General features: G+C 35.2%; 2 protein-coding genes across 5 annotated transcripts in view; one reads left to right on the top strand and one right to left on the bottom strand.

Moving 5' to 3' along the window:
* Nucleotides 1-6,666, top strand: part of LOC126975337 (protein sevenless-like) — a 68,969-nt gene extending 62,303 nt beyond the window's left edge. For 2 of the 3 annotated variants that reach the window (XM_050823181.1, XM_050823183.1), the window contains 6 exons: nt 364-583; nt 1,150-1,247; nt 1,669-1,778; nt 3,178-3,341; nt 4,740-4,793; nt 5,706-6,666. In XM_050823181.1, coding sequence (XP_050679138.1) covers nt 364-583; nt 1,150-1,247; nt 1,669-1,778; nt 3,178-3,341; nt 4,740-4,793; nt 5,706-6,067 — 1,008 coding nt within the window. In that variant the 3' untranslated portion in view covers nt 6,068-6,666. The remainder of the gene's footprint in view (nt 1-363; nt 584-1,149; nt 1,248-1,668; nt 1,779-3,177; nt 3,342-4,739; nt 4,794-5,705) is intronic. The other variant, XM_050823182.1, reaches the window with a different exon arrangement.
* On the bottom strand, nt 6,606-22,346 carry LOC126975342 (smad nuclear-interacting protein 1). 2 transcript variants are annotated; one of them, XM_050823188.1, is made up of 13 exons: nt 21,713-22,346; nt 21,274-21,358; nt 20,591-20,719; nt 18,912-19,019; nt 17,543-17,625; nt 17,389-17,467; nt 16,905-16,985; nt 15,240-15,299; nt 13,479-13,655; nt 11,524-11,724; nt 10,792-11,006; nt 10,001-10,238; nt 6,606-8,037 (listed from the first exon to the last, which is right to left on the bottom strand). In XM_050823188.1, exons 1-12 carry the CDS (start codon nt 22,080-22,082, stop codon nt 10,009-10,011), a joined length of 1,818 nt encoding a protein of 605 aa, XP_050679145.1. In that variant the 5' UTR covers nt 22,083-22,346; the 3' UTR covers nt 6,606-8,037; nt 10,001-10,008. The 2 variants fall into 2 exon arrangements, with proteins under 2 accessions (XP_050679145.1, XP_050679144.1); XM_050823187.1 differs by having other exon boundaries at nt 21,274-21,361; nt 21,713-22,345.
* Nucleotides 22,347-22,357: the final 11 nt, after the last annotated feature.

A 22,357-nucleotide genomic window follows, 5' to 3' on the forward strand; every position in this document is an offset into this window, starting at 1 on the left:
ATTTTTATTTGAGGAGTAGTCTGAAATGAGGTATTCCTAAATTACAGAAAGAGTTAAGAACTAGGATGCTTTAATTGAATCTATAATCATATAATATGTTCAACGTCTCATTGGACCCTAGTTTCTTTAAATCTTTACCTACAGAATGATTGAATGGTCTATTACTAATATTGACATTAAAAAGTTTTACCGTACTTGACAGCTTTTCGCTTCCTGCTCAACCCTTATTTTATGAATTATGATGACGAAACTTGGCAAGCGAGCCACAACTATCTTGATTCACAAATGTAGCATACACACCTTGCCAGATTCCGAAATTCATTGGATAAAAGTAACCACATGGCTTAAAAATTGTATTTCCAGGGAACGCCCGAATCGTTAACGCTCTTGGATTTACTGAATATGTGCGTGGACGTTACCAAGGGTTGTCGGTACCTGGAAGAGATGCACTTCGTCCACCGTGACCTCGCCTGCCGCAACTGTCTGGTGGCTCACAGAGCTAATGGCAGGGTTGTGAAGATCGGGGACTTTGGACTCGCGAGAGATATATACAAGAATGATTACTATAGAAAGGAAGGTGAAGGTGAGTATCTAATAAAAAAAATTAAAGAGTCAACATTCCTGTTTATAATGAAAGTGTATTAAAAGTGCATAAGAATCTCAAAAATTCCTCCTAAAATTTTTTTTATATTAAATTGCTAATGGTTGGTCACAATTTATGATCACAAGGCAAGACACAAAATACAGACAACTTAGAGGTCAATGGAAAGGAGCTGTTTAAATATAAAGCTGAGAGTTAGAGTAAGAAACATAATAATCCGGAAAATAACCAGCTCTACGAGATACGATGACAATCGCACCACAAAATAGAAAGGACCGCATGGAATGAGAAGTAGAGGTCGCCCGGGCGCCCGGTGGCTGGACGAAATTGTATCCAAAGCAGCAAGAGACTGGTTGACCACTGTTAAACATAGAGAAAAATGGAATTCTTTGAAGGAGGATTATACCCTGAGGGGTCCACATAATAGTAGAGTTATTATGGTTAATTAGTAATATAATTATTAAATATCAAATTAAGTAATTTTGTGTAACTCTTGTGGAATCAACTAAAGTCATTTTTATTTATTTATTTTTATGTTTCGTGTTCAGGTTTACTACCAGTGAGATGGATGGCGGTGGAGTGTTTAGTCGACGGAGTGTTTTCCTGTCAATCCGATGTTTGGGCGTGGGGTGTGTTGTGTTGGGAGGTAAATAGTTATACTAATAGTATTAATGATTTATTTGAAAAATTAATGTGTCATATCGATATCAACGAGTTCGTGAGACAAAAGGGCCCTGATAACAGACAATAATAGCTTTGGAATGTACATTTATACTTCTAGATGTAATAATTTATTGAGAGTCATAAAAATCTTTGTTTTTTCAAAATTGATTACTTGAGAATTCTATTTATGACAATTAAATCACTACCGATGCTTCGGAAAGAAATGGCGCCCTTAGAGAGAAAGAAACTCTCACAGTATTCTTTTCTTGCGCTCTTTTAATAACTTTACATTACATATTACGTAGGTAATTACTACAGACTCGTGGTTTAGAAATTTTGACTAATTATCTGCAATAATTGTGAAAGTTTATCGTGGGTATTCAAGATGTTTGTTTGTTATCCAGGTATTGTCTCTGGGACAACAGCCATACCCGGGTCGAACTAACCGCCAAGTCCTTGCGTATGTCCGCGCTGGCGGAACACCAGACCGGCCACCCAACTGTCCCCCCGCATTGTAAGTTTACAAGGATTTACCTCGAGTTATTGTCCACTTATAGATATTCAGTTTTGGATGCTTTGTGTGGAATATGAAATGCAAGCTTGCAGCAGACAGAATGGTAAGTAATTGCTGGTGGATTTCGCGCAACTTAGAAGATCGGCAGCAGAGTTCAAGCGACTTCCATACCTGCCTTTTCGACCATCTTCAGTTTTAATTACAGAATTTTAAAATTATCGGAACGTTGTGTTAGAAACGTATACATTTTTTAGGCTTGGATATAATATCAAAAGCCTTATGAACAATTTGTTTTGGAATTTGCATTCGAACCTTTGAACCGCTAAGCAAAAGATCCGTTGATCATAAGGTTCAAATCATCTTGTATTGGAGTTGAGCAAGTTATTAACTGTAAAATAGTCTTGTAGATGAGAACTGAGCGATTTGAAATATACCATGATTTATAGATTAGGTAAGCGTTATACGATATTTAGCTTAGTGGTTGAGGTACTGAAGAATTATTTTGGAACAATTTAAACCTTTTGAAGTCAAGCAGCTTATAAATCCTATCCCTTACGTATATTATGCCATAGTCGACCTTTTATATTTTGCAATGTTTATCGTAATCAACACATCACTGCACTCGATTTAAAAAAAACGTGTGCGTCTCGGGACGCCCGACAGAAGTGATAACTTAAACTAATGAAACTGTTTAACTTGAGAAAAGCTTCGGTTATTACTTAATTTTATGTATATTAATATGATAATTTATGGTTATATATTAATACTAGCTGACCCAGCAAACGTTGTATTGCCGATATTAAAATCGCGATACAAAAGTATCTAACTGTTGATCGTAGATGGGTGAAAATTTGAAGTTGTATGTATTTTTTAATGCTGACTCATAATCAATCAAATTAAAAAAAAAAATGGCGACCACCCTTAACATTTAGGGGGATGAAAAATAGATGTTGTCCGATTCTCAGATCTACCCAATATGCACTCAAAATTTCATGAGAATCGGTCAAGCCGTTTCGAAGGAGTTTAACTACCAACACCGCGACATGAGAATATTATATATTAGATAATCTTTTATTGATTATAGAAAATATTTCATTCTTAGTTACAATTCTTGAACATTTACAGTAGATTTTTATTCTAAATTATTAGAATCATTGTCTTATTAATCCTATAAAAGTAACAATTGGTTGGAGTGAGACAGGAGAAGCCTGCCTACCGCTTCCGTATGCGTGAGAGAAAGGGAAGCCAGACATACTGGCGCTGTAACGCGTTACGTTACGAAGCGATTTATCCTCCGATAGGAAGTTATCCCTTCAAAAACATTTCCCGGTCAAAATTAAGTAAATATTCCTACCGCCATGAAGTTTTCTGTTAATTTTATATTTTGTTTTAAAACCAGATATGAGCTTCTCCAAAGTTGTTGGAGCTACAGTGCAGAATCACGGCCATCATTCCGACACTGTCTGTCCGTTGTGAGCACGCTGAGAGACGCCACGCCCTCACATCCCCTCACCACCACGAGCGTCGAGACCCCACATCATTATTTAACTCTACTGGCAGATGGTATGTACCTACATCTGATACTGTTATATTGAATTTTGATTTATTGATTATATTGAAGCTTAGGTACCGTTGTCTCTTGATTATAAGCATACTATACGGCCACATTATCCTTGGACCTCGCTCGAACGTGAAAACCCCTCCCGTTACCCTTTCACCCCCGCTCTCGTCATGTTGCGTCAGTACGTTTTGCAGTTTCATTACCGTTAGGAGTGTCATGATGTTGTCGTGCTATTACTGCTTTGTTTTTGAAGTTTTCACTGTTACGTTTTGACTTTTATTGTTAATAGTATTTTTCGGTCGCTATAATAGTACCCACGGCCAGAAAAATAAACAATTTTTTTACCCAGATTATATCATTGATTTTTCATCATTATAATATTAATAATCAGTCTATAGTACTGAAAAATTAATCATTGTTTATTATCATTAAAAATAATATCCTAATGATACTTGTTTTGCACACCGTACCAAAGTAACGATGTGACGTCATCGGCGTTAGGTCCAAAGATAATTGTAACGGTATAGTAAGTACTCAGTGATAATTGTGGACATTTTAGAAATGTTAAAAAGTTACGCCTTGCTGTTTTAACTGCAAGATTTTGGCCATTAACTCTCCCTTTAAGATATTTACTGGTTATTCTTGCATCTATATAAATGCGATAAGATACATACTAAATAAGTCTTTGGTCTAAATTCTAAAAGGGTGCACTCTAAATATGGGCGACAGACTTGCATGCAGAATCAGATTTGAAATCGGATGGGTTATGTTTAAAACTTCTGCTATCCACAAATTTAAAGAAAAAGTAGCCTTAACGCAAGAAAGGAAAGATCTCTATTCAAATGCACAAGGGTGTATTTCATTTTGACAATCAGTTACTTGCTAACGCCCCACTTTTATTTATAACTACAATTACGATCGTACACAATCAATGATTGGAAATCATTGGAACTTACATTATCTTGTAGGATCCTCTTCAAACGAATTAACAGGGATTAATAAAAATATATGTAGTTAATAATGGGGATTGTATGTATGGTATATTAATTACTAATTGCTCTGCACTTTATCAAGGTACTATTTATCAGGAATGCTTCTAAATGAAAATAATTGCAATAACAACGACACAGTCCAAAAACACAAACTAATGTCATGTATAAAAAGCAATGAAAGCATGAAATATAAAACCTAGCTAAATGCGAGGTTCTGCTTCAAGTTTAATTACGGGCATCGTAATAAATTGCGTGTCAAAAAGTCAGCCAATCACAATACTTATAACATTATGCACAATCGATTCTGATTGGTCAGATTACAACGAAAATTGGTGTCATATTCATTCATTGGTGTTATTTGGGCTGCGTCGCTGCATTGCATCTAAATGTTGCATGTCGCATGTGCAGATGCTGTCGACAACCGCACGTACCTGCTCGATGAGAATGGAAACGCTTGTGGCGGTACGTTCATCATCCATCATTTTATACCATTATTAACTGTAAGCTTTGGGTGCGAATAATTTAAAAATGAACTGAACATCTTGTATATTACATATCGATACGACACTATTGGGTGCGTTCCTCATATCTTTAAACGAGCAATTCTTGTATATATATAATCTGAATCTCGGAAAAGGCTCCAACGAATTTAATAAAATTTAGTATACAGATAGTTTTGGGGACGAGAAATCGATCTAGCTAATATTTATGGCCAGACTAGTTTTAAATAGCGGTCTGAATTGATCACTGTATATCACCTGAGAAGTCTTTAGAAAAAATACTTGCAACTTATAGTAAGGCCAACGAGACGAGATAAAGAATGTAAACAAGGTTTCAGGGCTTCAAAACATTTTTATTTGAATAAATTATATACAAATTATGGATTCCCTATTCTAATCGCTGTCGTCTGTATTAGACAGAGATAATTCGTCTGAAGAGTTTGAATCAGCCGTATTTATGACATTATAACTCAATATCGGTTGATCGGTCCGTTTTACATTCTTTATCCCGTCTTGTTGGCTTCATAATTATTTTAAAGTAGGTACCAGCCTAGCAAAACTCTCTGAAGAAAAAAGCGTTTGTATGAAACGTGCAGTGACTGATAGATAGATGACGGCTATAATCTTGTAAGAACGGAGATAACCGAAATCGACTATGTTTTAAGCAACAGTTCGCTTTCAAACTCAGCCGGATTATGCTTATTAGCCATATTGTAATTTCATATCTCACTGCACGTTTCATACTAAACTAAATTTCAATTTTTACTTAGTTAGTCCCGCCCCTTATTACGTAGTATTTACATCCTCTTTGGTAGGACCTTCAAATATGTTTAACACAGAGAACACGTGTTAAGTCATCCTTTATTGATTTCAGATGAAGATCTCCCCGAACAGCAAATGGAGCCCTGCCAGCTTCTGCCCCAGCGGGCTCCCAAATACTTAGAACTTATGTATGACAGTGATTCCCCACCGGGAACCATATCGGACGGCTACGAGATACCGCGGTCCTCGCTCACGTACGCGCCATTCTCTCGACACAGTATTGTGGGCGTGGCCCCGAACCGACTAATAAAACCGCCCCTTTACAGAACGCATTCGTTACGCACCAACGTGCGACCACACGCGACCATCATACCGTTAAGAAACGGCCTCGTGAAACGTGCATCTCTATGTGAAGGCGTACAGCGACCAAGCTCGTCAGTACGCGACGAACACTTATTTAAGACTCCATTTTAACTGTGATATTAAACTACTAGGATGCCGCAGTGGCTCGTCGTACCGCTTCGCTGCGGCGTAAATTTGAGCGAAGCGAGGTTAACTAAGTCTGTGTACAAAAACTGATGCTGAACATGAACATTCGAAAATGATCAAAGGATAGCAGTGTCACAATTAAAACTTATTTCGATTTGATCAATCGGCTCAATTTTTAAATAAATATAAATAGCGCGTGCTAATTTAGAATAATTTGTAAATCATGTTTGTTTTTTATTATAATAATTGAATCAAGTCGAAATCCAAAATTCTGTCTCGATAATAACATAGAAAATTTCGAAAGCTTTCTATGAGAAATGAATATCCAGAAATGGCCGAGGATCAATTTAACGCAGAAATCAATTGGAGTCACCCGGTGGGAGCACCGCTCAGCTTCGCTTCGCTCAATAATTCCACCGAACTATTCCTTTAGTGTTATAGATATTTATTTATTTAAATTGTAAATATGGATGGTGACGTTGTAAATATTAGAGATACAGAATATCAGTACAAAGCAAAGATGTTTTCATAGTTATGCATTTATTTGTATTAAGATATACAATAAATCTATTTACTATTTTAAACTCTAGTTTTATTTAACGTAACCACGTATTGGTTACGTTAACGTATAACGTATGGTAACGTAACGTAACCAATACGAGGTGTATTATTTTATATTTAATAGAAATCGGTTCGATCAAATACCCAAATAAACTAATTTTCCCTTGCTGTATAGCAGTGCCAACCTGCTCACATATCTTTTACTATGTAATGATAATTACAAGAAATTAAATCGAATTCTAATAACAATTCTTATAACTTACTATCATAGAGATAACGAATTGACAGTCAAATTTAAACTTTTTTTGTTTCTGGTTCCAAATTAAAACTTACTTCACTATCGTAATAAAAGATATTACCGTCAAATGCCATGAAGTAACTCGTTATGAAAATTTTATGATAAAAGAGATAAGTTTAAGATTATTTCGACACAATTTTACGCCCAACTTCATATTAGATAACTTAAATCTATGAACGATGCGGACTCGAAACTCTTTTACGAGTATATTTTGAGTATGTCTTTTACGAGAGTATGCGAGAATTGAACAAGACATACCAGTATTTATGAATCATACGTCACTCAAACGGTTGGCTCAGCGGAAGAAGCGCTCGGACGGAACCTGAGAAGTAGCGGAATCGAGTCCCGCATCGTTCATAAATTTTGGTTACAAATTTAATTTTATATTAGATGTAAAATAATGTCGACAGTGTCTTTCTATCTCTATCGTCTTTTCTTACGCTACAAAACTTATTAATATTAGAAAGCTTCTATAAAACTTCAAAAGAAAACAACGAATTTAGTGAAGTGCACTGAGGTGAATTTTTTTGTACAAACATTGCGCCTAATTAAGGCTAGGTTCATATTATAATTAATGCGATAACAGCATATTTCTTTACAATTGAAATTATAATGACTATAACTAACTTATTCGTGTAAATATTTCTGAATTAATCAATCTCAATGCTTAAATTTACTGTCTATTTTGTTTTCTCTGAATACCTTCATGTGTGTAAATAATGTAGCTTAATTAAGACTGCATTATTCTTAAATTAATAGTTAAAAAATTTGAATCGTTATTTGCTCCATTGTTTTAGTATTTTACAAGAAAATCTGTAAGAGACCTGAAATCCACCTCAATTATAGAAGCGATATATCTGACGTAATTTAAATATTTTAAATGGTATGGCCAAAATACCACAAAATAATTTAATCTTCAGCTAATTAAATGGTATGTTTACTTAATATTTAGACAATAAAAACAAATTTGAAGAAAGTTTGAAATGTAAAGACGAATTTGGTCTCTGACTTCATATAACTCTATAGCCCAGGTGAAGGTTCCTTCAGCAAATTCTCAGTTAAACCCTTATCACCAAGCAAGTAACTGGCAGTGGAACTGAAACATTAAAAAAAGTATGTTAATACTAGCGGACCCGACAGACGTTGTCCTGTACACACGTGTTAAATTTGAAAAATCAGCCCAGACATTAGGAGGAGATCACTAACATACGTAGCAGAATTATATGTCGACTGTATTGAGAATCTAAACCAATCTCAAATTCACTGGAACACTCTAAAAATTCTTCACAATCGGTCCAGCCATTTAGGAGGTAGTTCAATAATAAATCTAATCATCCTCGAATCCACACAGAAAATTTCATTCAAATCTGTCCATCTGTTAAGGAGGAGTTCATTGTCAACACACGTACAGAAGAATTATATTTATTTATTAAAATAAACTTTTTAAGATATTATTACAATAATAATTCTTCTACACCCCACGCTTTTTTTACAATAAAATATATATTTTTTACACTATTTTCAATTTAAATTTATTAAAATTTATTTTCTATTTTTTAGTTGTCTTTTATATAAAGCGTGTTTGTTAGTTTTTTTTAAACTATTGTTTATATTTAATTTTTTAGTTAATTTTTTTAAAAAACGTATTTTTAAAACTATTAAGTACTTTAACACCAATTCCTGCCTTATCGACTATAGATAATTTTTTTTTCATATAAGATATATATTATCTTAGTTTGCAAATTGAATAATGGAATAATCTTATCAAATTAGTGTATTGTCATCGGTCCTCGATAAATCTACAAAGTTTGAATGAAATCTGGCCGTTCAAAGTGGGTCAAAATGGCGTCTAAAGGAGTCAGTTACAAACATACAAGTGAAGCTAATATAAAGCGTATAAAAAGGCTTACCAACTAGATATACAATTAATATTATGACTACTTATAATGTAAAATTTCTTATATTTAATACTTATATATCTAACTTATAAGTATGCACAGGATGGCCTACATTTATTAATGTAAGTTAAGTAATACTACTACAATATGTATGTATGTTTACGATTACTAAAACTATAATTTAATACATCCAATTTACAAGGGTTCTAAAGCGTATTTTTTTAAATTGCCAAATGTATTAAAATTTATATCTATACTACTATTACTATGGAATTTACTGTTATATAATTTTGAAATAAGTTGGATAGATGAATTTGAGCCATAATTGTTTCTAAAAAATCGTACATGTATTGGCAGATATGTAGGTACTAATCCGGCAAGGATAAGGTGGTATATCTAATATATATATAAATTACGTGACACGTTGTTTGTCCGCGATGAACTCCTAAACTAATGAACGGATTTTAATAGGGGTTACTTCATGGAGTGCAGTTTAGTCCAACTTGAGAGATAGGATAGTTTTTCGTCTTTTATTTTACAGAGCCTAGTAGGGGGCACTATAAGCTTGTAGTTATTTCTAGTGTTCAATCGATCGATAATCATCGCAATCCGGTATAAACCAGTTTGTTAATTTTGCACTAACAGTGTCTCATTAATCAACGCATTACTCCAAGTTTCAAATTACTTCTTTCCGTCATGTAATTCTCTAGTGACACAGGGATAACTTGACAAAAAGTTTTAAATTTGGAATAACTTCGCGTGTATAAATAACACAGTAAGAAAGTTCCCAATATACTACATCTACAGATAGAGATAAATTACTACCTTCTACTGTGAGTACGCTGTAGAAGGTAGTAATTTATTTAATTTAATCTTAATAGCAGTCAATAATCTGAAGCTGTCCCAGTATACCTGATAAGTCATTCTTATCGCCTTATATTGGGACGCGTGAATTGAAACTTCCATACAAACTTCAATCGCTGGTAAGCTATACGTCCCCCCATTGACAGACAGCGTGTACGGATAAAAGGTGAGTTACCGTCGATAAGTTTATCGGGACAGAAAAATCAACGATAGTTACGATTTTTGTCTCAAGTAAGAGATAGACTGAATATTGGGAACGGCCGTTAGTGTATAAACAAAGTCATATAAATGTCATACCAATGCCATTAGCCATCCGCTGCGGCTTCTTCCTTGGCCCGTTTCTCCTGCTTGATCTTGTCGGTGGTGACGACGGGCGCGTCCTGGTCATCATCCTGTGCGTCATCCTTGCTGTTCTCATGCAGCAGCACGTACTCCCGCTGCGAGAAGCCGAACTTCACCACGTCGCGTTCAAGCAGCTCGACGTAACGACGCGCTTCTATTTTCTTGTTGTTCACGAAAGTTCCGTTTGCTGAATCTAAAATATAAACATCCCAGAATTTAGAATATCACTTAAAAATAACCAAACTGTTTAGATTTGAAAGGAGTGACATCTCTAGTCAATTATTGTGGTCGAGTAGGATTTCAACTGTAAAGTAGATCCTGTAGATGAAGCACAAGTCTCGCCTTGTTCTTAAATTTTAGTATAAATTTAATTTAAATATAGAGATATCACTTAAAAATAACAAAATATTTATATACATATGTATTAATTTACAATATGGCTAAAACTCTTATATTAATTAAATAAATAAATAATTTTTGTATTTTATTGTAGTATTATATTCTTATAAAATAAAAATTGAGGGTAGCTGGAAATTCGAAAATATAAAACGCGGGTAGTTGGGAATATTCGTCACGTGATCGGGTGGAGGGGAGATTGGCAGGGCCACACTCATTAGTCAGTCTATGTTATACTGTGGAAATAATTTCTTGAAGAATGTGAGTTCGTTATTCCACCTATTTCCTGTATTTGGTTTAAATATGCAGAGCCTGCAAGCTTTATTTGGCTCAATCCATAAACAGCTTACCCAAATCGATAATGTAGGGTCTGACACGTCGTCCGGTAGTCCCGTCCGGCCTCGTGAAGGGCGTGGCTCTGTACTGCAGCACCGAGTGCTGCTTGCTGATGGACGGGTGGTCCAGTGGAATGTCCACCACCTTCTTGTCGCGCCCAATCAGGAAGCACGACTGCCGGTGGATGTACAGGATTGGCATGGCCTTGTCGCCTTTGAATGGGTAGAATCTAAAAATGACTTACTACTTAAGATCGCCTAATTTTTCAACCTTTACTTAATCAAGGATTCTTGATAACAAACAACAAAAGGTTGCTAGGTGTGACATGTAAACGCAAAAACTAAATTAAGACTTGCATCAGCGTGATTACTATGTTTTTTTTTAGAGAAAAGGAGGACAAAGGAGCGTACGGATCACCTGGCGTTAAGTGATCACCGCCGCCGACATTCTCTTGCAACACCAGAAGAATCACAAGAGCGTTGTCGGCCTTTAAGGAAGGTGGCGTCTTCTGGGGGTTAAATTGGACAAGGTTCAATTTACCCCATTTTGCGACCTTCTCAAAAGAAGACTCGACAGAAGAGACAAGTTCTTCCCGGCACTGGTCGACGTTTTCTGTATAGAGACCTGCATGGCCCGAATATACGGCATCATCAGTGCTATCGTCTGCATAGCAATGTATGTTGGAGATGTCCAACATATCATTGATATTCAATTTGGAATTTACTTAACTCTACAGTATTACAAACCTCCATCGTCGCTTTGGTTGCTTAGCATCATCGGGCTCTGCATATTTGAGGACTACCCCATTGACAGTATTAGCATCTGCAGTTAATTTCCCAGAGAGACCAAAGTTAGGCTTCTCTTTCTCCCCTGAATCTGTGGCACCTTCCTTTTTCACTTCTGTCTTGCCCCAATTATATTCTTTCTTTTCATCGGCATCTGTAAACCTGCAAAATACATTAAATATAGTTTACTACGACATCAGAAACTGAGGTGATATGTAAATGCTACCAAGGCAAGACATAGCCCAAATACACAATGCTACCCAGTTGATCAAAGGGCGTTGTGCCTCTAGCGGAAAAGACAATGCCGACAAACAGTGGTTTGCATTCCATATAGGCAATTAGGCAAGGCTTTACCAAGGCTAAAACCTTAATAAGAACCTAAATTAATACTATATCGCTCTAGGTTGGTTCCGTTATTCTATAACCTCTCATCTATAAGAGCTGATCCGCGTTGCACGCGGTCAAATGGTCCCAACTCCAAGAAGCCTGTGAGGATACCTAAACTGAACTATCTAAGCTTAAGATGAATTTTCCGCATATATACCTAAGGTTCAAAAGTGTCTATGTTCGGAAGATTGTAGCCCATTAACCGAACCTAGATTGTTTCTGATCCTCGGTATTTTTATAGACTTTTTGAGCAAGTAATTGCTGGTAGGAAGAGATCGGTCACGTATGCTCTGCTACTACAATTGAAATTACAAAATTCTTACCAAATTTTGTCCTATGACCGCGGCCGTTTAGTAGTTAAAAATACAGAAAATAATTGATCTATAAATCGTATCATCCTGGAATGCGAAAGCCTGGATGCACACCAGAAAAATATACTTAGCAACGCATATTGGAGATGCTTGTAATGACACAAGGTGGCTGGTTGTCAGAAATATGTTACTTTGAAGTCTACCAACATATCCGGAGCCAACTAAACCTGACTCTTTTTTATGACAATAAGGGACGAAACGAGCAGGACGCTCAGCTGATGGTAAATGATAAGCTCTGCCCGTTACAATGCAGTGACGCTCAGGATTCTTGAAAAATTCTGAGCGCACCTACAATTGCGTTTGTCACCTTGAGGCATAAGATGTAAAGTCTCATTTGCCCAGTAATTTAGCTAGCTAAGCTAAGGCGCCCTCTAGACCGAAACACAATAATGCTTACACATTACTGCTTCACGGCAGAAAAAGGCGCTGTTGTCGTACCCATAATCTGGCCGACATCCTGTGCAAAGAAGCCTCCCGCTGGGAAATGCCTTTAGTCACTTCTTACGACCTTGGGCCTGGGACTTCCCTATTCTTTTTATGCCCCGGGGAACTTCAAGGCGGGCATCGGCAACTCAAGTGACTGGTCGATTGCCACTTCTGCCACTGCCCTTCAACCAAATGCGCTCATGGATACGCTCTCTCACCAACAACCTACACAACACCCGATGGATAAATGTCTCAAGCTGTATACAATCGAAAGAAGCGATACCTGAACTGTTGCCCAAACTGACACGTTAACTTATCAGCCTGAACAGACATGACATCCAGTATAAATAATGGTGGGCACCCTAACGGGTCACACATCACTAAACAAGCATCTTTTCACAATCGGTGTAACGGACAGTCCTAAGTGCAGAGGCTGTCTAGCCGAGGACGAAACCGGCACCCACGTAATCCTGGAATGTGCGGGGCCCAACCAACGGGCAAAAACATTAACTTATACGAGGTCTCTCCAGGAAGCCTGCGAACACCCCAGGAATGTTCTGAACATCTGGAAAGAGCTGGGCTGGTTGGAGTAACTGGCCAATACTGCACGCAAAATGGACCCATAATAGTGATTTAATTGCGGAAACAGGAGCCCCTATACCATGCCATAGCCATGCCCCGGGGAAGCACAGGGCAAAAACCCAAACTAAGACTAACTAGTTGTGAACCTACCGGCTCGCCCTATCTTTAACTTTATCGTTTCTCTCCGGCCGTGGTTCGCGGCTCCGCCTGTCCCGCTCCTGATCAGCGTCGTCCCGCTCTCGGCGTACTTCGCGGTAACGCTCTCGGTCTCTGCTCTCTACGTGTTTCTTCTCTTTATAACGGTCCTCTGGACTTTTTGAATATTGCCTGTTAAATTATTATATAACTTACATAAAAAATAATTTAAATTTGAATTCACTTCGAAAGTCATAAAAATTTAATTTACCATTAAGAATAGAAACTTATCGGATTTTATAGTTACGTTGCTCTAATTTTCCATCATATTATGGTTGAACATATACCTATTGCCAGTTGAAATGTATGTGTCAGCCAGTTTTTCCATTAGGACTATTTCAGTCCATGTTCGAAGTAAATCCACCGAATAGCATTATATTACAAATATTGCTTAGTAGATAAAATTAATTATTTATAACCATGTGTTGCCTTCAGTAAAGCAGTACGCGTATAACCATTGATAGGTCCGGTCCTATTTACCATTCATCTATAACTATTACAGGACTCGTCCGGTCCTATCCTATTTACCATTCTTCTATAACCATTACAGGACTGGTCCGAGCATCCATTTTAACCAATTAATAGAGGTCCGCGTACTCACAAGTAGAACCATTAATTATTGTTATTCAACAAGTGTCACAGATTCGTTTAGTACCTTAAGTAAATAAATATTTTTACCATTAAACCAATATATATCTACCCCTAAGTGCCCCCTTTTCATGGTCCTTCGAGCCGGTTCGCGCTCGACCCTCGGCACAGCTGCAGGTGTCTGGTGACTTTACCAGTAAATCAGTGAAAAGTGATAATGTGAAAACGCGAAAGCAGAGTACAGCTGACCGTCAGCTGAGTGTCACTGAATTGCCTAATATGAGTGATAGTGATCGTTTGCCAAACTTCGCGAATAAATGGCCGAGGGTCAATCGAAGTAGCGTTCTGTACGAGGAAACTTTAGTATGACAATTTAGTATTATTAGTTTTATTTTAGTATTATTAGTTTTATTTAAGTATGTTTTGTTCATTCGTTTTATCTTACATTATTACTATTATTGTTTAATTTTGATATAACCTGCTATTGTTATTTTTTCTTTTGTGTTCGGGAGTGTGTTCGAAGTAAATCCAACAAACAGAATTATATTACAAATATTGCTTAGTAGATAAAATTAATTATTTATAAACATGTGTTGGTTTCAGTAAGACAGTGCGCGGGTGACCATTGATCGGGCCGGTCCTAGTTACCATTAACCATTACAGTTTTCATAATTTATTCAACACCTTTTCGGAATGTTTTTCGTATTGAAATGACAACTGGGCCAGAATTTCGGCATTAAGGCGAATAAATATACGAAAGAAAAAGTTCCATAAAAATTCAGTGTTCTTCATTGCTTTTTTTTTTCATTTGGATAATAAATATTTTGATTGGACTGTGATACTTGCTAGTCAGTAAATTTGTATGAAATATGTGTCGGCCTTATTTTGTTAAAAGCTGATAAAACTCCCAATCTCTGCTCAATTTGTCCCATTCCACTGCTAGGGTATATCAGTGCTCTCAACTTCGTCTCTTGCCTCTAAATTGCTCGCTCATAATATTCACTAACTTTCTCCCTATGGTGGACAACATACTATTATATTATCCATGTTTATTTTGTGCAGTGGTGGGAGTTTCTTAAAACTTAACTTCACACAGAGTCTTATGTTCTGATAAGAAAATACACACACCTGGGTGGTGGTATTAGCTTTTCAACTCGGTCGAATTTCTCTCGGCGATACTCCCGAGCCCTGTGACAGATAACAATAAAAAATTATTTCCATCCGCATTCCGCAGCGAAACATTGATAACAATCGAATTAAATTTTGGCGAATATTCAAAAAGCGAAACTCTTGTGTGTCGACAATCATTTTGAGACAATTTACAAAGAAAACATAAATAAAATAAATCGTTTATATTGCTTCATTTCATTGAATACACATAATAAAAATGTAAAGCTCTGACTTCGACATTATACGCGGTTCAAAAACAATAATTTGTGAATAACGTATCAGATTGTGATATTTGCATAGGTAGAAACATCAAAAAAAAAAAACATCTTCACACCAGGTACTTTAGCACTCCTTTTTACACTTACCATTACTGTTTCGAAAAGTTGATTCATGACGTCATACCTACTGTATTTTCATCCAATCGTGGATATCTCAACAGAACTCAGTACATAATTAGGAGTTACTGAGTCAGAACGCAATTTTTAGGATTGCTTAGCAAAGTGAATTGTATCTGTAGACAATAGAATTCATAGAATCGCTTCATAGAATTTCTTGAAATTCTGATTCATCGACATCGATGTCATCATTTTTATAATTTCAATAAAAATGTTACTAATGCAGGAGTTATATTATTATTGCTTTCAGTGCTTTTCGTCTCTGCCAGAGAATTATATAAATTTATTTAAAGCATCCAAGAATAAATAATTATAGATGATTTCAATAATTAATATTATGTTTGTATATTTTCCTTTTTATTTTAATATTTTATTACATTTGAGAAAGATCTTCATCCCCTAATCATGGTCTGTCAATACATAAAATTTGAAAATATATTTTCTGAATCCGTTGATTTCCGTCATTGATCATTCTTAATCTAGTTGTTGCCGTTTCTCTTTTAAAATTGTATTGAATTTTCAGTAATATAAGTTATAAGTAATAACTATTAATTATCTATATCCTTCTTTTTTTTCTTTTCTCATCTAAATTCCGAATAAAGTCCTATTTAGTCATTTACAATCATTGTTTTGCTCACAGGAAATGGTTATCAGTTACTTCCTCCAGGGTCCATCAGAAATATATAACACAAAACGAAAATTCCTCTCAGGTTTCTGTGTGCTTCTTTATAACAATAAAAAATTATGCCGCTGTATGTTTTAAAAATAATTTATTCAGTACCCATTGTTTAATTCTCAAGTCTTAACATGACATTGTGATACGACAAAAATCAGCTGCTCTCTCTATCGCTTTTATCACAAAAGCATCAGTCAATAGTTCCGCTTCACACAATACATTTACAATTAATAATATTTGCAACAAATTCAAATGCAAATGCATAACATTCTCCGAAGAAACAAAACAGATTGCCGTCTTATAGTTGCCTAGATATATTATTGGCTAATGTGAAAATGTTAAAATATCTTTGCAATAGCGAGACACTGTCACTGCTCTCATTATAATATTCTGTAGAGATGTCACTGTAAAAACAAATACAGTTGTTTAAGGGCGCGTCAAAACATTTCGTACATACAGCATGCCTCACATTAAGAATTTGTATAGCCACAAGTAGACAGTATATTTACTATGCAGATTTTCTGTTCGATGTTTCTATTTGTCATGGCTCACCTTTCAGGCACTTCTTCAACTCGATACCTTTCTCGCTTGTCCGGATATTCTCTGTCACGGTATCTGTCTGGTTCCGGAGGTCTGGCAAAATAAACATAGAATTTACATAAATTATTCAGTTTAAATGATCTAGAAATCAGTTTATTCTTTTTAATGGCTTGATGATAAGAATTATATTAGGTATTAAAAGTTTTACAATACATAATTATATAGTTTATTAACAGTGAACATTAATATTTTCATGGTTAATAATCAAATTATAGTATCTGGTTTAGATTGACAAATAACAAGTATTCTCTGTTCATAATAGAAGTAGATTTATTTATGACAGCTTTTTTATGCATTTTTTTTATAACATGCTTAGGTACATGTATACATATAACCCTATTACAATATTTGATCCAAATATATATACATGACATTTGATGAATTGCTTGTTAAATGATATTTTCAAATATTCGTTAATATATTTTGTGTAATTTACCTCTCTCTGTATTCTCTTTCATCTCCAAACTCCCTTCTTTTGGGTCCTCTTGTGGCATATTGATTATTTTTCATATAGCCTAAAAGATCGAAATTCAGATAGTTTAGCATGTATGACTAATAAATATATGATCTATTTAATAATATATACCAACCTTTACTGTCATCTCTTGGATAATAAGGTTCATCTGGTTTTCTGTAAGCCATGTCCACTTTTGGCTGTTCATATCTTGGATTCCTAAAACGATTTTTAGATATAAATTTTATTAAATTTAAACACTAGAGTTTAAAATAAATTAAATACTAATACATTACAAACAAAATAAATTGTTTTTTTTTTTTTTTAATATATGACAAATCATCATAATTATTATATTTTCTTCTTCGTCTTTGTAATGGCGAGGTGAAATAGTTCTGTACCCGCGATTACCGTCCACTCTCGGATGTTGCGCAGCCAAGACTTTTTTCTGCGACCTTCGCCTCTTCTTCCGGCAACTTTTCCCATCATGATGCGATGAAGGAGTTCATACCTCTCGTGCCTAAGCACGTGCCCCAAATATGCGACTTTCATCATCTTGATGGTTTCGTTGAACTTCCACATTCGTGAACTTGTGAGTCAAACTAATGGCCAACATACGTCTATATGCTCACATTTCGAAAGTTTTTTACGTTTCCTGAGGTCTTCTTTAATAGTGCACACCTCACATCCGTATAGAAGTATGGGCCAGATGTAACAGCTTAGTATTAAACGTGCGAATAAACATATATTTCAATATCATATTTAAATATTCAATGTTATTTTATATATTATATTTCAATTATAGTACAATACTTTTAAGATATTTAATGTAGTAAGAATCTATTAAGAATATATATATATATATGGACAAATATTTATATATTTATTAGAATTCAGGAGCCAAAATACAGCAATACATCCTTTTCAATAAAGTTCAACCCATCATGCTGTAGTTGGATTATAAAATGACTATTCACATCTGTCTTATCTGTATTGCGCATTCAGGGAGATTGTTGGACATTACAGGAAATAAATTTTCTGATAGCAAAACATCCTATGATGCTCAAATGTGATGATGTTTGGATTGCAAATTGTAATTTATTTATTCATTTCAATAATGAAACATACCATCCCATACTCATACACCAAGCCAAAGTTCTGCCATTCTGCCAAAAAATGTGGTTATCGATTGTTAAAGAATTCCCCAATAATACATACTTTTGTTAAGCTTTTCGCTGCTTCATCCCCTTTTAATATTTCTTTTTATTGTATTTTTTATACAAATTGTGCCAAAACTAAACTAGTGTTGTTAGGCCCCCCACAAGTTCAACAATCCACCACAAATCTGAGAAAATCTGGTCAAGATGTCCAGAGTAGGTTGGATGAGGGCAGCACAGGACCACTAATTGTCATGGCAATCTTTGGGGGAGGCCTTTGTCCAGCAGTGGATGTCTTCCGGCTGAAATGGTACAAAAACATTGATCGTTCAAGTGGATATAATCTACCTCTTATATTGGTCATATTCTTTAGGTCCTCTATTGTATATGTCATACTGAATACCTTGTCCATATTTATCTTTATTTCGGTCATACTTGTCTTGCTGAGCTACATATCTGTAATGTGGACACATTAAAAGTAATAACTAATAACTTTTAGTTTAGTCTGCTAAAGATATTAAATCAGGCTTCTGCAGATAATATCGAAAAACACCAGCAACACATAGATTTCTTTGGTGTTGCAAAGTAATGTTGGTGGCAGTCATCACTTAAAGTCAGGTGTACAATTTCACTTCAAATACAATTAAAAGAAGAATGAAACTCTAGACCCATCTATCTCAGTCCCTCATTGCTAGTAGTAGTAAGTCAATAACCAAGAATGGTCCTTCCAGCAAGACGGCGTCAGGCCATAAGGCTTGGTCTACACAGTCTTGGTTGGAATCTAACGTTTCGGACTTCATCAGGGCTGAAGACTGGCTGTTGTCTAGTCCCGATCTTAATCTGCTGGATTATGATTTAAGGTCAGTTTTAGAAAGTATGGCTTGTTCTAAACGCCATGATAATTTGGAGTCCCTAAAACAATACGTACAATTGGCAGTGAAGAATTTTCACATGGAAAGAGTGCATGCTTATGTTGATAACTGGCCAATGATTAAAGGACTGTATTGCAGCCAATGAAGACCACTTATAATATAATATTGACACACTTTTTACACAAATTATCTTGCCCCAAGTTAAGCATATATAGCCTGTGTTATGGATTACAAGACAATGATATATTTAATACAATATACTTACTTAAACATACATAAATACATTTAAACATCCATGACTTGAAAACAAACACCCATATTCATCATATAAAGGCTTGCACCTACCGGGATTCGAACCCGAAACCTCTAGCTTAGTAGGCAGGATCGCTAACCACTCGGCTATACAGGTCGTTGAATATATATACCACTAAAATACCACTTGGAACAAGCTTTATATATTTAAAATTGTTCTATATATATGTATTCAACTAACACACTGTAAAAGTAATAAATGTTATTTACAATACAATATCTTTTACCTTTGTTTTAGTAGTAATGGCAAGACTTGGTAGACTATTATACAAGTATATTAAAAAAGAAAACTGGCACCAATCATTACACATTTTGTTCAATTAAACATGACATTGGCTTAATTGTGGTGTGTATTTCACAGAAGCCACAGTATAAAATATAAAATCCAATTTATTTTTTGAAATGATATCCCTTACTACTTGCAAATATAATGTGCTAATTGCTATTTGTACCAAAATTTTTAATATTATATTCAAAATGTTAAACAATAAATGAACTAATAATAACGGATCAGCCTTGCTATCCGACGCAATAATACTGCCAGTATTCTTGGTACACTTCCACATAATGATAGTTTTAATTTTATGTAGTCATAGTATTGTAAATATAGTTTATAAATGAACTACTTATTTTGTGAAGTTTATTTTTCCTCTGGTATTTATGCAGTTAATATCAACGAGTGTACTCATGTGTATCATGCATGCATTGCGATGCAATGGTAAGGTATGAATTTAAATATTATAATTTAGCATAAAGCTGTCGGAAATATATGTATTATACATAAATTGGCTTGGTAAGGTATAAGTCTGAATGATATGGTAATATACTGCATGAAAAATGTACCTGTCAGTACGCTCCCGATAATAATTTTCTTGCTGTTGCGCCCTGCGATCTTTACTAGATCCTCTGTAAAATCGTTCAACCTCAGCCACCCTTTCGTACTCATGTGATCCAGATTGGTGGTATTCTTTGCTGTTGACAAGATGATAAATAGAACATTTAAAGTCTATATACACCATTTTCATTTGCTTTAACATATTTAGACTAATTACTTATACTTCAGATATTTATTGATACTAGAAATTACTACTAATAATTGATAATATAATAAAGAATACAAAACTTAGATAATTTATATGTCCAGATGCAGCCTCTTGCTGCTAGACAAAAAATGAAAACAAGCCAGGTTTATTACTCTTGCAATTCGTATTCCACTTTATGTGTGTGTGTGTGCATCGTTCAAAGTAGAGGTTACTGAGAGTTAACTGTCAACATCAATATTTTTCGATGTTTCTACAGCTCTAAGATCTATAAATGATCTAAGTGCAAAAGCTTACATATTTTAAAATTATCCATACATTGAAATAATTGACAGACATATAATGATACTACAGCGACAATCTTAAGTGTCTATTTAGGGCACATTTCCTGCTCCCTGGCAACAATGAATGATTGCTGCTACTACTAGCCAGCTTCAACTTACAAATAAAGATATTATTTACAAAATCATTTTGTAAATTACTTACTGGTAGTAAGTTCTTGAGGGTTGATGTTCTTCAGGTGAAACATGTCTCTCTTTAACAACACTGTGTAAGCGATGCTCAGATCTTTCTACTGAAAAAATAATTAAGCACATCTTGTAAGTCATAATTGATGGAATTGATAAATAAACTGATACTAATTCAAATTCAACAAGGGTATATTTGTGGCAAATAACACAATATTTGGCCCTAACACACTGTTAAATTACTTTGATTACTTATCATAAAATATAACATACAAACAGTATTTGCAGATCACACCAAATCATGTATTGACTTGTAAAGGCAAATTATCGATACTTTAGTATTATTTTTAAGAACACATGTTGCTCACTTAAAATGTATATAACTATATCCAAAAGTGGGACTTATAGAAAGAATACCACAATTATAGGGAAACAGTAAAATAAACATTTGTTCTTACCTTCACTCTCCTCGGAGTCGTGCGTACGTTTAGAGTGCTTATGTTTGTGTTTACGTCGTTTTTTAGAAGATATTTCACCCTCACTTATTGATATATTGCCGGCGGATTCAAGTTCCAAAGATTCCGATCGGCGTTTCTTTTTACTATGCTTCTTCTTCTTCTTCTTGTGCTTTCGTTTTTTAGATCGCCTCGCTCGGTCAGACTCGCTTTCCGATTTTGATGAAATGGAATGCTTTTTCTTTTTCTTATGCCGATGATCACTCACAGAAGAATCGTCACTTTCACTTTCCGACGAACTACTCGATTTTTCGCTCACTTCAGAATCCTCGGACTCTTCAGATGAATCATGATGCCTCTTCTTCGACTTCATATCGTATATGATTAATTTGCCTGAGATTAATTTTTTACACACAATGCAGCCAGTAGGATGCTGAAGGTTGTAAAATCTAACAACGCAATTCAATTCTCTTCTTTTTAGGCTTCTATTCTATTCTATTCTTTCTAGTGGCTTAAGCCGATGGCAGGTTAATACTTAGTTTAGGCCACCAACTTCACCAAGTATAGAATAAAAAGTAAAAACGCAACTCAAGCAACACTGAACACCTCCGACATTTTTAATTTTTTATTGAAATTCAGTTTTTACTT

This window comes from Leptidea sinapis, chromosome 35 (genome assembly GCF_905404315.1).
Source record: "Leptidea sinapis chromosome 35, ilLepSina1.1, whole genome shotgun sequence".
Lineage (NCBI taxonomy): Eukaryota > Metazoa > Arthropoda > Insecta > Lepidoptera > Pieridae > Leptidea > Leptidea sinapis.